The sequence below is a fragment of the Lepisosteus platostomus genome, chromosome 3 (assembly GCF_059453375.1).
Source record: "Lepisosteus platostomus isolate fLepPlt1 chromosome 3, fLepPlt1.hap1, whole genome shotgun sequence".
Classification (NCBI taxonomy): Eukaryota; Metazoa; Chordata; class Actinopteri; order Semionotiformes; family Lepisosteidae; genus Lepisosteus; species Lepisosteus platostomus.
In genome coordinates this window covers 30,820,364-30,837,259 of record NC_142613.1, presented here as the reverse complement: position 1 = coordinate 30,837,259, position 16,896 = coordinate 30,820,364, and the positions used below count along the sequence as shown (strand labels likewise).

The window sequence follows — 16,896 nt, the reverse complement described above, 5'->3', positions numbered from 1 at the left end:
TCCAGTACTCAAGGGTGTGTTTATTATGTTGAGGACAGCAAGGTAAAGGGCAGAAAAACAGGACTGAAATAAAGCAATGGAAATTTAATCTAATAAACAAGTAATGCATTTCATATGCGATATCAATTTAGCATGCAGCGTCATGTTGAGAGAAACTAGAAAGAGGAGAACCAGTGAAACTAGGCATGCAGGGAGGAGGTGTAGTATTAACATGTGGTGGAGAGGATGTGATGCCAGATATTGTCAGTTTGGAGCTAAAAAATGAAAGTGGTGCTTTCTTATACGCGAAATAAGAGAAAACATATTAGTAGCTTAAAGTAATCCTCACAATTTAGAAAGTCAAATAAATAAGTTGGGTCATCAGTGTGTGAGATGCATAACATACATGCACGATATAATAAATAGGCTCAAACAAGCAGTTATCCAAGCAGTTTAATAGCAATGGGTTTAAAGGTTAACTTAGTTCTATTGCACATCCATGAGTCAACAATATTGGGGTCTACCCACAATACTGTCCTGTATGCCAGAGTGATAAGAAACAAGTCATTATGAATAGACCCAGCAATGCAGTAAAGTGATAAGCATGCAGGTATGACAAATAAACTGGTGAAGTGATACTATGGAAGTGTAAAAAGGTTTTGTGGTCAGACTAGACAAAATGGAACCTTTTGGTATAAATGCAAAGTGTTACATGAATTGAAAATGGATAGAGCAAATTATAGGCAAACCTTAGAGCATACTACAATCTGCTAAAGAACTTAAAAAAGAACAAAAATTAACCTTGCAGCAGGATGATGACAAAGAGCATATGGAAAAGCTACATTGAATTGGTAGAAGAAGAGAGTGAAAGTCCTTGGGTGTCCTTGACTTGAATCCTATAGAAAATCTGTGGCAAGACATGAAAATTGTGCTGTCCATCAGTGATCTCCAACAAACATGACAGAAAATTAGCAATGTGGTGAAGACATATCCAAAGAGGTTCAGTTGTAATTGCTGCCAGTTCCTTCTCAAAATAGTAACTCTGGGAATCGCAATAGCAGGTGAGGGAAGAGTTAAAATGGTAATGGTGTGCAAGCTGATGTGTGGAGGCAGCACGTTGTGTATAGCAAGTAAGGGAAAAGGCAAGTGAGGTAAACAGGTAGGCAAGCAGAATCCAAGGCTGTAGTTGAGAGCAAAGTTTGACACCAAATAAATATAGTATCAAGGCACTGAGGGAATTCAAAAGGCATGGAAGAGAATTCACTGAAGTCAGGAATCCAAAAGAAGCACAAGGTTGGTAACACAGGAACTAGAGGACAAAATGCTTGAGAGGATCCAGGAAAAACATTATACCAGCAAGCAGAGCACAGTCAGAGAAGACCTTAAGTAATCTGAACCACCAGAGGCGGTCGTGGACATAAATTGGCCCCAGGTGGTATAGGTCTCCTGTCTGATAGCATATCCACAGCAATCAGCTCTGACTGACAGGTGAGTCAGGCATGGCCGGCTGCCATGGCAATGCTAGCTTGCTCCACAGCTCTTAAGTGGTGGTGAACATGATATTTTCACCCCATTAAACTGTTCATTTTTCACAGTTCACATTATTAAATAAAATGTACAGTATGATGCTGCTTTACTTCCTTGTCATTTGTCAACAGAGTATAATCAAAGCTTTCAGATGTCACATACTAAGTATGTATGTAATTTTCATTGCGTGAGGTTGACAAAACTGTCACATATCTCTTCAAATTTAACATTTAATTTCTGTCACACTTGTGAAAAGACCAACAAGAATGTTCAGGTTTCAAGGCTTGACTCAAGTACTTAAATAGTGTGTTTGTAGTCTTTCAAGTATAATAAAATCTATTATGAACATTTGAGCTGTAAAGTTGGGCTTTCTGGTGAAAAAGACACAAAATGACACCATTTCTGATTCCTTAAATAAATGTAATAAGCATTTGTTGACTCCTTATTAAAGACTTCACCTTGAAGATATTTTTTTTGCTGTGGAAATTTTGCTGCATTTATTTTTTTTTCCTCCTGCTGTTCAGTAGACTTTCAATGTTTGTCTGGAAAACAACATGCTTTGAAGATTAAGCAGTCTGGCTGTCAGGGTCCTCTTAAGCCCAGCTCTGAAACCCGGCTCAGTTTGCCTTAGGTCTGCAGATCTTACTAACCTTATCAGTAGCTCAGGAAACGTAATCATGTAAAATGGAAAGTGAGAAGCTGTCTATTTTAATTTTTTGTACTCTAGGAAGGGGGTCTTCATTTGAAGGGGTATTAAGTCAGATCAAATTTTATGCTTCTATGGAAGTGTCATTAAGCAACAGGTGCTGGAGGTTTGGATTACATTGTATTATAGCTGTCAAGGGAGAAACCTGCAAAATCCCACAGCTTGACATTTGCTCACTTAGAGCTGCCAGCCTTGTGTTTCTTTTCTTTCCCTTCTGGAACTATTGTAAAACCTGTTCTGTCTGGAGGCCATGAGATTATCCTTTGCTTCAGCTTCACGTGTAGGGGTTATGTAGTGTTGATGGTTCTGGGTCAGCAAATCCTCCACTGGAGGAATTTTCCTGTGGTGATGAGGTACAGAGGATTGTAAGGCTATGTTCTGAGTTGTTGAACCTCATGTGTTTTACCTGTACAAGGCCATATCAAGGAAAGAAAAATGGCATTTCATTTCAGCTGTTGTGGCATCTTGTGTGGGTTTCCCTTACAGATTTGTAAAAGTAGGCTTAGAAAAAGTGTGAGCAACTTTTTTTTTATCTGCTTCACATGCTCTTTGTTAAAAGCATGTAATGTACAGTACATTTAAATGATCTCTACCAATTAGGGAGGAGTGTATTGGCTGTGGTAACTAACTTTTGCAGAATGCTTGTTTTTCCAATTTTAAATAAATAACACCACAAACAACTTTCAGGGACTACATAATGCTATTCACCAATCATTGTGTCACAGGTTTGTGGATTCTTGGTTATGTTTTTCAAAGAGAATTAGAATTCAAATAAACAATGCTGATTTACTATAGTTTAATGTAACCCTGAAAGATGTTGATCCTTAAAGCAATGGATAAGTTGAAAACTCTGTTGAACTAAATAAAACTAAACTGTTTCACTCCTACAGCTAATGAATAGTGATTGTACCATCCATGAAAGATTATACTGTTGTTTCCACATGTAGTTCCTCTTCACGTTCCCTCAGTCATAGCATTCATTCTATATAATACACATTTTCAAATTTCTTGGAAGGATTTTCACATTTTAAATGAACTCAATTTTGTGTTTACTTTCAGTGGATTTGCTGGACCTGAATGTGGCGCAGAATATTTTTGAACAGCACAAACTCACCCAAAACGACCAGCTTCTAAATGTCCCTGATGTTATCAATTGCTTGACCACAATTTATGATGGGCTGGAGCAGAACCACAAGGATCTTGTTAATGTGCCCCTCTGTGTTGACATGTGTTTAAACTGGTTGCTCAATGTGTATGATACGTAAGTTTTGCGGCTTCTTGCATTTACCTTAGAAAATTGTAGAGTTTCGTACAGGTCTGTTTTTAGCATGTTCTTCAAAACAAGTTCAAGGTTCAGGAGTACATGTAGAAGGCAATATTCTGGACAAGGATTTTGTGTCAGTACTGATGGGCAATCACAGGACTCATGACAGAGCTTCTCCAGTTAGTGGGAATGATCATGAGATATTAAGAATAAGCAAAGGTTCTTTTCAGGGAACCATTTAATGTGCCTTTCGTGTCACTTTTCTTCAGAAAATTAAAAGTGCAAAGTACTGTAAAAAATAGAGCAAAACAAAGTTTCTGAAAGTTCAAGCTAAAAATGTATCTGCAGTCTTTCAGTTTGAAAACAGTCCCTACTGAATTGAATGCCCACTGTAGGCATTCTTCTTCCAAAATAATTTGGAAACTTGATTAATATGTTATCTCAATATTAGAGATGGTCTGTAATGAGAGCTCAGCTGGCATTAAATATTTACAATTTGTACTACAGAAGCAATAAAAATACATACTGTACCTCCTCTAGAGAATATTTATGAAATTACAGGAGGAGCCTGAAACCTCTGAGAATGCTGTTGGAAATCCCACAGCATTATTCGTAGTTTATTGGAAAGTTTATCTGCTCCAAGATATTTATAAAGAAAAACATTTTTTCCGTAAATTCCGTAAACAATTTTTTCTGAAGAAATGAATTATGTTCAAGTAGCTGAATGAGTCTGTAGGAGATTAACATCACTTTCGATTTGAGTTTATTGTTTCCCATTTTTTCCCTGTAGTGGTCGGAGTGGGAAGATACGAGTATTATCTATGAAAATTGGACTTCTGTCTCTTTCTAAGGGGCATTTGGAAGAAAAATATAAATGTAAGTATAAATGAGTTTATTTTTTTCAGTTTGAGTGATTCATTGATTTATTTATAATTTTTCTCCTTTCTTTCAAGACCTGTTCTGAGGTTTGGGTTTATGGAGTTTTAAGTTTTAATTCCCAGATTTCTAATGTCACTGAAGAGTGGAAATGAATGGATCTGGAAATTGTATGTGGGACCTCCCACAGGTTCTTAAGTGAGATTAAGTTTGAGTATATTTATTTTGTTTCCAATTACTGTTGGTCCAAAACCAAATTATTTTGATATCTGCGCCCGCCAGAAATCCTCTGAAAGAAACTCTTGTTTAAAAGTCACTTTTGATGTTTGTGAGGCAAATTGTGAAGGTAAGATAATATGAAAGTTGTTGCCTTTAAGCTCTATATTTAACATGTATTTTATTGATATTGAAACGTATATATACAGTACATGTATTACATATGTGTATGATAGTGCCAACCCTTGAATTAAATAATTTCCCTAAATAAATGTGCTGTTTATCTTATATCTTGTTTAATACATATCTGATTATAATGCAGAAGTCTATATGTATGTGTTTTTTTAATATTGTACATTAAGAGTTGAGAGAAGAACAGTTAATATAGAAATATAAAGATGTTAACTTAACTTTGGATATACATGTATTATGCAACCCTGAAATACATGAATTTTAAATGAATAAATGTTTAAACTTTGGGAGTGTATGGCTGTCTTTCATTATACCAAATATGTTAATACATAATTTAATTAATAAAAACATTAATACATGTTTTTAATTTGTCTGTTTCTACTTCACTGAGTGTAAAGATATCAGGGGCCTTTTTTTCTTTTCTTTTTTAATTGCTGATGTTGGTAGTCCAGCAGTAGCTAGTCTTTTTAGTTGTTTTGCCGTGTGTCAGTGCAGTCTAAGCAGTTTCTTTGTTCCTGTTGGTGTGTTGTCAGTGTTAGTGTCTTGTCGGCTAGATTTGTTCTCCTCTGTGACCACCTCATCAGAGCAGGAGACCCATCTGTAATGGCTGTCAGTGATTTGTTGCTAGTAAAAGAGTTGTCCTTGTAACCAAGGCTAAGCCCTGAATATGAGCTCATTTTTTAGATTCTGACAGATGACTCAGGCTTTCAGTCATTCAAATCTTGTAACACTACAATTTTCAGTTCATGTAACAGAGGCCTTAAAATTAATGGATATTTGTAATGACCACTGTTCATCCAGGCATTACATAGCCAAAGCACACTTACTTAACCTTTGTTCTTTCATTTTGCAATAGAGAGAAACAGCTCTTTTTTTCTGGTTTTATTTTGGATATCAGTACTAAAAGATGATGATAAGAAACGTACTAATAATCTATAATGGCATTATAAAGTAATGCCATGTTTCTGACAGGCAGATGTTGGTTTAAAGATGTTCATGTCTTCTCATCATTCTGAAGGTTGCTAAATGGGGTCATCTTGGGGGGAAAATGGTTGGAAAATGCTGCAGTAGAATGAAATGATTATTTCTAATAAAGGTTAACATTATATTTTAAAAATCCTTTGATTACCTCTGCTACATTTTGACAAATATCCTGTTTGTAGCAGTGTTTCAGTAAATATAAAAACAAATTTACAGTGTAAATATAAAACAGTTTTTGCTGAACTTGTTAACTAACATTTTTAAGTAATTAGATCAGTGTTGGCCTCCATAGAAGTCATTTTCCTTATCCATAGGCTTAGCCTGAATATTAATTAAATGCTCCACTAGCCCTTGTCACTTGGGGAGATAGCATGTAAAATCAGTACTTATGTATTGTAAAGTAACCTTCTGCAAAGTAGCCATGTAAGAACTTAATCAAGTCAAATTTGTTCAGAAAATCACATTCCCACATGGGATTATTAAAAATGCGTTTAAAGGAGGGATGCTGTCATACTTACAAAAGTTTCCAGGCCTTCATTCAAATACAGTGCATGGATGTCCTTGTTATTACAGTTGCTCTATACACATTATGTTTTGTTATATTAATGTGACAACTTCTATAGGACATTAATTTGTTTACATTTTATTTATTAATGTTTCATATCTGGATAAAATGTGAATGATCTGTATACTGTTTTTAAATATTTTAATGTAAAGCAATAAAATCAACACTTTATAAGTATTTGATTGCATCCTGTCTAGTAAGAAGATTTTATAATGCAGGTTTATATAATCCTAGATCTCCAGTTGGCTTTTTAGGGCTACACACTTGAGGTTTTTATCACATGTGTCACAGTTATTAATTAATACCAAATTCAATAATACCTAAGCCATTATTTTTGAAAACAGTCTCAGTTCCAACACTCCTAGTAAATTCCTGACGAATTGGCCATATACAATTTCTTGTATTAGGAATTTGTCTTTTTGCATCACTGTTAAGTAGCAGCTTGGTTACTGTTGCATCTGTTATAAACCAAAAAATGGTTTCTGAAAGGCTCACACCATAGTTCAGCAAATGTCAGACAGTAGAGAAAGTAGCAAACTACAGAATGACTGTCTAAAACTGTTAAGCTTTAGCACTTTTAGTGTATTGTCTTTATAGCCAGTTGTTTGTTACTTTTTAGTGTTGCCATTTCAGTTTTATAAGTATGTAAAAGTTTAAAGCATTGATTTTATCAAAGGTAAATTAAATAATTGTTGAGTGATTAAAACCAGTATTCCACTGAAACTCAGTAAGTCATGTATTCAATATTACAATTAAAATTGTAATTTACATTATAATGCATATGGAGGCCAGACAAGACCTGTGAATAGGTGGAGTTTTCTGTAAAGAATTAAAGCTGTCATAGAGAGAGTTTATAGCTTGTACTGATGTTCTTGCTGTGCGCTGGCACAGATCTTTTCAAGCAGGTTGCTGGTCCGTCTGAGATGTGTGACCAGAGACAGCTGGGGCTGCTCCTTCATGATGCCATCCAGATACCCCGGCAGCTGGGCGAGGTGGCTGCCTTTGGGGGCAGCAACATCGAGCCAAGTGTCCGCAGCTGCTTCCAGCACGTATGTTTAAAAACAGGAGAAATACCAGTGCAGGGAACTGAATGTAAACGTTCAAGTGCAAATGTGTCAAATCAAAAGAAGGGACAAGGGGAGAGGGAAACTGCTGTAACAATTAACAATCGTGTAATAAGAATAAATGCTGGTGATAGGGTTTGCGTTTAAGGCTTTGCAAGTCGGAAACCAATAAAAATTAATGGAATTTTATTTTGATCTATTTAAAAATCCAACAAGCATTCAGTAGTTGTGTAGCTTCTTAGTCACATTTCCCAGTTACTTTTTGTATAGTACAGCACAAAAAGGGCTTCATTAAATAATTACCTATTCCTCTGCAAAAATGGCTTCTTTAAATAATTACTCTTTTCTTTGTGCACCCACCTTTTCCTCATTTTTATAGCATTTTCTCATGACTGCCTCACAAGTTTAAATCAAGATATACTCACTTCTTTAAAGTCACAAAGTAACATTCACTTATAAAAGGTGTTAAATTAATGTAGACACTGAGAAAGCAGGAAAGTTCCAAGAAGCTATTCAAAAACATGTTTTTTTGGTCTAGACTACCCATTTGATAATTACAACTTGCTCTTTTGTTGCTGATGTTTAGTAAAGTGTAAAATTGATCATTAACAGTGCAATGCAGTGTTTGTTCTTTTAAGTTTAAATTAAAAGAAAAGACACCGCCTTACCAAATAGTATTTCAGTACCTTAATTTAAAAAGTTTGGAAACTTGCATCTCTAGCAAAAAGTTCATACTAATTTTGAAAGCAAATTTGACAGCAAATTCATATAAGACCTACGGTTACAGACATTTGTAAAACTCAGATAATGTATAAAGATATCAAACTTTGGTTAGATTTTTGTTTTCAGCCTATAAAACAAAAATGGATGTTTCTCAGTTGATTCTCATCTGAGACAAGGATGCAGAGATCTTTGCTAGAATACAGATCCTGCTTGCATGTGCCTCAGGATTTGTATTACAGGTATTATTATGTTTCAGTGTCAACAACAAGATTCTTTATGTCCCTTTTTTCTCTCCAGGTCAATAATAGGGTGGAGATAGAGCCCAAGCAGTTTGTGGATTGGATGCATCTGGAGCCTCAATCTATGGTGTGGCTCCCTGTGCTTCACCGAGTTGCTGCTGCAGAAACAGCAAAACATCAGGCCAAGTGCAACATCTGTAAAGAGTGTCCCATTGTGGGCTTCAGGTGGGACTCTTTTTTATTTTCTTATTGTATGTTTCAGATAGAGGCAGAGACTTTACTAACTTGACATTAAATATTATACAAACCACTGTGTCAAAGTGTGTTTTTATGAAGAAATTGTCCATACTTCATGCTGGGCTTTATGCATAAAGGACATCATGCCTGTTATTCTTATATTTCTGAAGAAGTGCCCCAGAAAGTAAGCACACCATAATACAGAGGTTACAGTGAAAAGATACTGAACAGACATTATGCATGGTCAGAGACAAGTTCCAATCTGTTTTAAGATTAAAGAAAGAATTTAAACATCTTGGCACAAGTAGTAAAACAATAATGAATGAAGCGTGTTTTAATGTCAGCAGTTAGTAGAGTGGCATGAAATATAAATTCTTCAAGGCTTATGGCCTATGTCATAGCTTCCCTTTATTGTAACATTTAAACTAAAATCATTCAAAAAATGCCATAAAGTCTTCGCTGTTGCCTCCTGACACCACATTGTCACAGTAATTGGTTATGTGGTTATGCTCTTTGGGGGCATTCTTATTTATTTCTCTCGTAAAAATTGAATGTGGATATCTATACAATATGTGGAATTCACACCAATGTTTATATCAATTTGAAGTTTTATTTTTTAAGCAACTATTGACAAACCTTTTTAAGATGACAGTATCAGATGATCACCAGGTTCACTTCTTTTTGCAGTTCCCTTGCGCCTGTCCTTGTTGCCCTTTAGAAATGAAACAGTTAACCATCTTCATCGTTTCCTTCATTTGAAGTTTTCGGTAATTTCAGCTGACATTTGACAAAACAGAAACCTTTGTTGAGCTGTCAGTGATAAATTGCATCTAAAATGGTGAAAGCTGTGAACTGGCTGTGTGTTAAGTTAGTTACAGCCCTGATATGGGCAAGATCATAGTTGTAAAATACTGGTATTGTAACTGGTTGTCTAAATCATCAGCGCTGTAGAAATGTTTTATTACTTATTTAACATTAGATCTATATTTTGCCATTTCTTTGGTTAAAAATTACAGTAAATGCTTACCATAATTATAATTTCTAGAGGAGGATTAAAATAATGTCTTATCTTGCATTGAACTTTTTATAGTATTAAATATTTTAAAGAATTAATTACATTTATATTCCGAAGTATTTACATACAAGAGGACCCACTTCATCCACCACTAAAATGTGGATAAGCACATGGGTGACATTGAAGCCACGACGTGCCCAAGTACATAGCAGATAAGGTAGAGAAGTTAAAAAATGCCTCACCAGTTGAGATCCAGAGGGAACTTTAGAGAGTCAAGACTACAAAAGCCCAGACTGAAGTTCAGCCAGGACAAAGCTAAAGCAATTTAGAAGATAAAATATACGATGATCCAAATATACTGTATATATGCACTAATCATTTTCTTTATAAACATGTTAAACATCGAATTGCACTGGTGTCATATGTCCCCTAGCATAAAAAAATATTCTAGAAGTGATCTATGGTAGATGATGATTTGGATTCAGTACTGCCTAGTTTATGAGCTGTCTGCACTTTCCAAGGCGAATATTTTTTGGAAAGTTGTCTGCAGTAAAATGCCGGCTAAGCATTTTCTTTGAAGATATGTTTTTTTTTTAATAGGAGGCATAGGAATATAGAAACATATTCCGAAAATGGAGAATATAATTATAAATAAAATCTGCTATCCCAAGACATATGCAGTACCCTGTAATTCTCATAATGTTAATATTTCGGTTGTTAATAAAAAAAAGTCAGTAGTCTGTCGATAGGTGAACTCAGTTAAGCTGTTTGCTATTTTTATATGGTGAAAATAGTATACTGTACATTTTGTAATATGGATACACTTTTGTGAAAAAGTACTACTGTACATAACGTTGTCTGATGTCAAAGTAATGTTCATACTGGTGGTAAATTGTCTCTCCAGGTACCGCAGCCTGAAACACTTCAACTATGATGTCTGCCAGAGCTGTTTCTTTTCTGGACGCACAGCAAAGGGCCATAAATTAAACTATCCTATGGTGGAATACTGTACACCTGTGAGTACCACTGCATGGCTCTGCTTCCTCTTCCTTTTCTTTCTGCATATTTTCTTCAGGGATTCTGCTTCACCGTATGATTTGAAAAAAATACTTCTGCAGTTGTTAGCAGAATGTGTTTATCACAACAAGATTCAAGTAGACTGAATTCTAGGGTGTGCTTTTGGTGCAGTTTGAGGTTTTGAAATTGAAGACTTAATGTACATGTTTAGAGTTGATCGTCTGAGTGCTTGGATAATTTTATGTACATTTAGGCCTCTAGTCATTATATTCTAAAGCAATTCTAAAGTTCATCAAGCTGTATATGTCTTCTCCTGTAAGTAGTGCATGCACCAGGTAAAATGAAAGAATGATATTAAGATGATGCTTGATTCTTAGGTCCTTGAAAATCTCAGTGTGGGTGTAGGAAATATTTTTTTTATTGAATTTTATCTGATCGTGAACATAACCTTCCAGATATAGGACATTCTTTTGTAGATGTCACCTAGATGATGTACAAAAATAAAGCCTGGGTGTTTCCAACAGGAAATATAACTTTTAGTGGTGAAAACATTTTTTGATTATTTTTCTTTGGTTAAGCTTTGAATAGAAATATTTCAGTCAAAAAGACTTTAAAAGTGCTGTACTTTTGTGGGATGGGAAAATACAGTTGTGTGCAAAAAACGCAATTACAAAAATGTTACACCACAGAACTGATAACTTGTTTAATTTGATTCAAAGATGTGCCCTCTGTGATCTATCTCTGGGTTGCCCTTTTCTCAAAAGCATGTTGTCTGGAGCAGTGCTGTGAAGTCCCTGTACTCAGTACTTTCTTGTGCTTTCCAGCTCTTTCTGTTTCATTGCTGTCCAGCAGATTCTTCAACCTTCTCTAAATTTAGAAAGTTCTTTTAATGGCGATCATTTCAGCTTAGTCCAGCCAGGTTGTTTTAAGGGAAAATGTAGTCCACATTATTCCATCTGTCAAGAGCTCACTGCAACACTGCTCTCTTGCACTGCAGAGCCAACATCCCCTCCCATGCTGTTACAAACAAACCTCAGAGGTTTATTATACCTTTGAGTAATAGCTAATATTTTCTCTGAAATTAGTGATTAGGTGCAGACCAGCTGCTATTCGACCTTCTATTCCACTGCACAGGAATTACAGTCTTTAAAAAAATTAACTTTTTATGTCTTAGGTTTTTCATTTAAACCCATTAGCTGCCCAAGGCATTTAATTGCTTAACAGTTTTATTTAAGATTTAAAGGTCATAGCTGTGATGGGAAAAGACCTTGGGAAATTAAATATTTCATTAAGTGTTAAGTTGGATTTAGTAATTGTCTCCCTCTTGTACTAACATATCATAGCAGATCAGAAAGAGACTCCACAGATGGAGCTCTGGTATATCCTGATTTGACTAAATCTAATAAAGTGATTTCTTGGAAGCCCCTCAGTTTTTTAGTCTGAACAATTTAGTTTCTTGTTGATTAATCAACTTTCTTTTTTTATTCAGTCCCATAATAATCCAAAATGGATGTTTTTTTTTCAAGTGTGTAGTTATGGTTACAAATGAGATTGTGACCATTCGTCCCATCTAGTTCATTTGTTGTTGTTTTTTTTCAAAAGCTAAGGTCAGGATATCGGCTTCAATCATATGAGTTGCTTGTTTCACATTCCTACAGCCCTTTGTGTAAAGAAGCATCTTCTGTTCTCTGTTTTAAGTGTACAGTATTTCCATGTAGTTTCCCGTTGTGTCCCCTGTTAATTCTGAAGAAGTCCATTACATTGACTTTGTCAATGCCTTTCTGGGTTATGAATACTATAATCTGGTTTCCTCATAGTCCTCCCTAAAACTTAAAAGGTTCAGTTCTTCAGCCTATTGTTGTATCCCAGGTTCAAAATGTATGTGGTTGCTCTTCTCTCATCAGATATCAGATCAGCAGCATCTTTTTTGTATCTTAGTGACCGAAATTATACACAATATCATAAATGAAATCTCACTAGTGCATTTTGCCGTTTTATCATAATGTCCCTGGGTTTTAATTCTGTGCTTTTAACTATATATCCTAATCATCTGTTTGTCTTTTTATTGTTTTCCTAAATTGTCTGGAAGATGAAAATGATGTATCAACATAAAAAACTCTATTTATAAAAAAAACTATTTATACTCTTATCTTCTTTAAGCACAATGTTTTTTCTAAATCCATGTAACACTCTATGTAGAATAATGTCTACATTTTTTGTCATTTGCCAGGTGTTTACCCATTTTTTTATTTAAGTCCAAAAGTTCAAAAAGAATTTCTTTGGAATATCTGAATTTCTTTTCACATCCTTGTTTGGTAACATATGTGAACATTTGCTCTCAGTTTGCTAGCTTTACCAGAATATCTAGGTCATTAAATAAATTTGGAAGAGCAGTTGTCATAATGTAGGTCCCTGTGGTACCCCACTAATTGCATCATCCCAGTTTGAGCATGTAACCCATCTGTACTCTCTGTTTCCTATTAACCAATTTTGGAATTCAAGTACTGTGCATGTATTATTTTGAAAGTCTACTACCTGCAATTAATAGTTTTATGCTTTATCAAAAAACGTCTCAAAATCTTAATATGCAAACCTTTTGTGTTCTTTTTTTTTGCTATTCTCTATAGTTCTCTCTTTCATATTTTCTTGAGCTCCTGTTCACTTTCTTTTTCAGTTCAGAAAAACTGTGCTACTTCATTTTCTCTTTGGTGCCAGAACTTCATTATCTCTGATGGCAGTATTCTAGGAGCAGTCTTGAACTAACTTAATTGATGATGTGATGTTAAGTGGGACAGTAGTGATACTGTTATTTTTCTTCCTTTTACATCCTGAGATGTACAGTAGGTCTGTAACTCAGAGAAACTGAGCAGGCCATTCAAGATCTTTCAGAGCATCCTAGAGACTGGTATGAGGAACTGGTGACAAGCATAATGAGACAAAAGTATTTACTGATATCGACCCCTAGGTCGCCTGCTCATCATCCCATAATGCCTTTAAACGAGCAGAATGAAAGACTATTGAGCTACAGGCTCCCCTTCTCATGCACGTTCTGTACCTTTCAGTGATTTTGGAGGTATTTTAAGTTAACAAGAAATGTATAATGAAATCTCAATTGTATGTCCATGCTCATGGATTCAGTTTTTAGTTTTGTTGTATTGTTTGTGTATACAACTTTGCTCATCCTGCTCACTGTGTACTAATTAATGTCAAAACTGTCTCAAACATATTGTTGTATTATTTCTTCCTAAAGAAAACTATTTTCAGGTTGTTAGAGCTTTGTTATTTCATCTTCCACTATTTCAGTTGTAGTGGTGTTTTCTTTTTACCAAAGATGTAGAGCTCTTGTCAGTTTCCTGTTTTCAACTAAAAATGACCATTTTTCATCTTTAAACGAAAACTCCTTTTTTATGTTGAGAATTAGAGTTTTGCAGGAAATTATTTTGGTTGCTGTAAATGCCTTTCTCAGCTTTTCTTCCTCTCCTTCTTTTCTAATCAGTTGAAGTTCTGTTGCCAATTGCTTTCTGTCAAGACGATGTGCATCATAGGGTTCACACGAGTGGATTCATCCTCTGAGCTTGTGTCCATACTTGTCTTCCCAGTCACTGTATCAGTTTCTTTTGCTTTTCTGTGTGTGGTTTCCTTGTACTTAATGCATTGTACTCATGGGCTTCCATGTTAAAATGGGTCTGTTAAATTTTTCTTAATTATAAAGCATACATTTAGCTTTCTTTTTTGTTTGAAGAATGCAGTGAGCTGCTGTAATACACTGATAAAGTTTGGAATACTGGTGTATGAAATCAACAAATTAAGTTGCCTTGGGATTCTGTTCTTTTTCATTTTTGATATAAATAGTGAAAAAGGACTTTAAGGCTTCCACATTGCAAAGGATTTCATAACATTCTTTTTGAAAATGAAATGCATAAAGTTTATTGGTGGCATTTCAGTAAGTACAGGGGTTTCTGATACATAATTGCTTTAGTCAAACAAATGGGTATATTGTTGTAAGCATGGAAAGTTGATTGAGACCTAAGGGTTCAGCAAAGTCATTACAGACTGTTCCTTCAGCCTCAGCAAGTATTATTCATTTTTCAGACTTTCATTAAATTCAGTGCTCTAACGTATTCCTTAATTAAACATCCAGGTTATTTTGAGATTTTTGATGAAAAATATGAAATTTGAAAGATCATTAAACTTTGTCATTAGTTAAATTAGAGCTCAATGTTGGTACAATTGTATTTTCAGTAGTGAGCACATTAAGGTTCACTATAATTAACACTAAGGTTGCTAAATGCTGGGAGATGCTGATTCCTTTTCATTCAAATTCCTTTCAGGCTTCAGCTTTCTGGCAATGCACCAAGATTTGAGCAGCAGCTCCAACAACGTAAAGCTGTGCCTTACAGCTATCATAATTTTTCTTAGCCTTCTTGATGAAAATAAGCTGAATGTTTGCATAATCTAATAAAAATAATAAATTCTGTTTATGATTCAGACGACTTCTGGGGAAGATGTACGAGATTTTACGAAGGTGTTGAAAAACAAATTCCGATCGAAGAAGTACTTTGCCAAACATCCCCGACTTGGCTACCTACCAGTCCAGACTGTCCTAGAGGGAGATAACTTGGAGACGTAAGTGCAGACAGCCTACAATTTGTCAGCTTTCATTAAGTTTTCTTTTTTCTTTTGCTAAACAGCAGGTAATATATCATGTCAGAATACCCTGCTTGATATAGCTATTAGATTTATGGTATCCATTAAGATAAACATAAATTGGTATAATGACTATTGTGTTCCACCAGATGATGATGTAAATCTGTAACTTTCTCTGTAGCACTCATTTATAAAGAGAATAATGTTCCTTCTGAACATTTTCTGCTTTGAGATTTTCTGATCTACATGATTGTAAAGAAACAGAAAATTATTAGGGATGCGCAGCATATACTGTACATTTGTGTCTATCCCAGTTCTAAAAAAAAATTCTGTTCCTTCCACATTTTGTTCCTGTGTGCTGTTACCTTGTTGGCAGATGTCCATTTTCATGCAAATGTGGTGGAGCTAGTTCAGTGGACAATTTCAGTGTTCCTGCTGATAACGATAAACAAGTTTAAAATGGAGACAATATCTAAGACCTAACTAGTTTGCAAAATATGTCAGCACACATATGAGGATTATTTTCATGCCAAATGGTTGCCATTAAAAAAACAAACTACATTCTAAGAAAATAGCCAGGGACTTGCTTCACTTTATTATTATAAGAGTCTGTTCTCAAAGGGCAAACAAGTTCTATTTTTTTTATATTTGACTAATGTTACTTCAAGCCACAGGGTTTAGAGAAGCCAGAGAAAAATGAACCAGACTAGGCCTTAACAATTTAAAGTTCAATATTATACAAAAACTTGTACAGAATATAAGGAACAGAAATTATTTTCAAGATCAAGTTTAGTTTTGTTGGTAAATGTACAGTAGGTGAGCAGATGTTGGTTTGGACTAAATAGTTTGAGTAATAATTATGCATCTTTCCTTTAAGGAATGTATGGTAGATATAAAGGAAATAAAATCTGACTCATGATGATTCACACATTTGATCCTGCGTGATTCAATCAGTAAAAGAATGAGCTCTGAGTTCTCTTTTAATTCGCTATAGCTCCCTTGGCCCATGGCTAAGTACTTCTTGCAAATTCCTGGCAACCTGCATGCCTGTCATGTCTGGGAGAGTGGGTCTTAACTCTCCTGTCAGACGCTATGGAGTTTGTCGTATAGTACTAAAAAAATACAAATTAGTAATTTCAAACTGTGCAGATATTAAATTAATGTTACCAAAAAACCTAAAAGCATCATCTTTTAGTCAGGGCTGAACATGCAAGAGTCTGATTATATTGTTTCATTATAGAAAGGTTTTTTATATCATCAAATTAAAAACAAACAATTACAAATTTAAAAACACAGAATACCTACTAGAAGTTGTGTTCAATTTTGTAAAAAAATCAAAATACCCACAATCTTTCTGTAAGCACCTCTGTTGTTCTCCATAAATCTAAATTGCCTTTAACATTTGCTGCAGTGGGTGGCAAGTTACAATGTAAAAACAAGTGAGTAATGAAAAACTGTGCTACTTCATTTTCTCTTTTTCCTCAAAAGCTGGCCCCTGTGCCCTCTTTCAGTGTGGCTTCTTCATGTTTAATGGCATTAATTTTTATGTACTGTACTATTAAACAGAAAACTGTGCTCATTTTGAGTTTTGCTCTGCCATACTCCTAAGTGTTGAGATTTCTAAAAAGGTTTACAGAATATTTATTTT

General features: G+C 34.9%; 1 protein-coding gene across 8 annotated transcripts in view; it reads left to right on the top strand.

Annotated features, from left to right (window-relative positions):
- The window catches only part of utrn (utrophin), a 310,852-nt gene that overhangs the window by 251,461 nt on the left and 42,495 nt on the right, over window positions 1–16,896 (top strand). For all 8 annotated transcript variants that reach the window (XM_088625185.1, XM_088625187.1, XM_088625188.1 and 5 more), the window contains 6 exons: window positions 3,272–3,473; window positions 4,267–4,352; window positions 7,198–7,355; window positions 8,391–8,557; window positions 10,489–10,600; window positions 15,091–15,227. In XM_088625185.1, coding sequence (XP_088481311.1) covers window positions 3,272–3,473; window positions 4,267–4,352; window positions 7,198–7,355; window positions 8,391–8,557; window positions 10,489–10,600; window positions 15,091–15,227 — 862 coding nt within the window. The remainder of the gene's footprint in view (window positions 1–3,271; window positions 3,474–4,266; window positions 4,353–7,197; window positions 7,356–8,390; window positions 8,558–10,488; window positions 10,601–15,090; window positions 15,228–16,896) is intronic.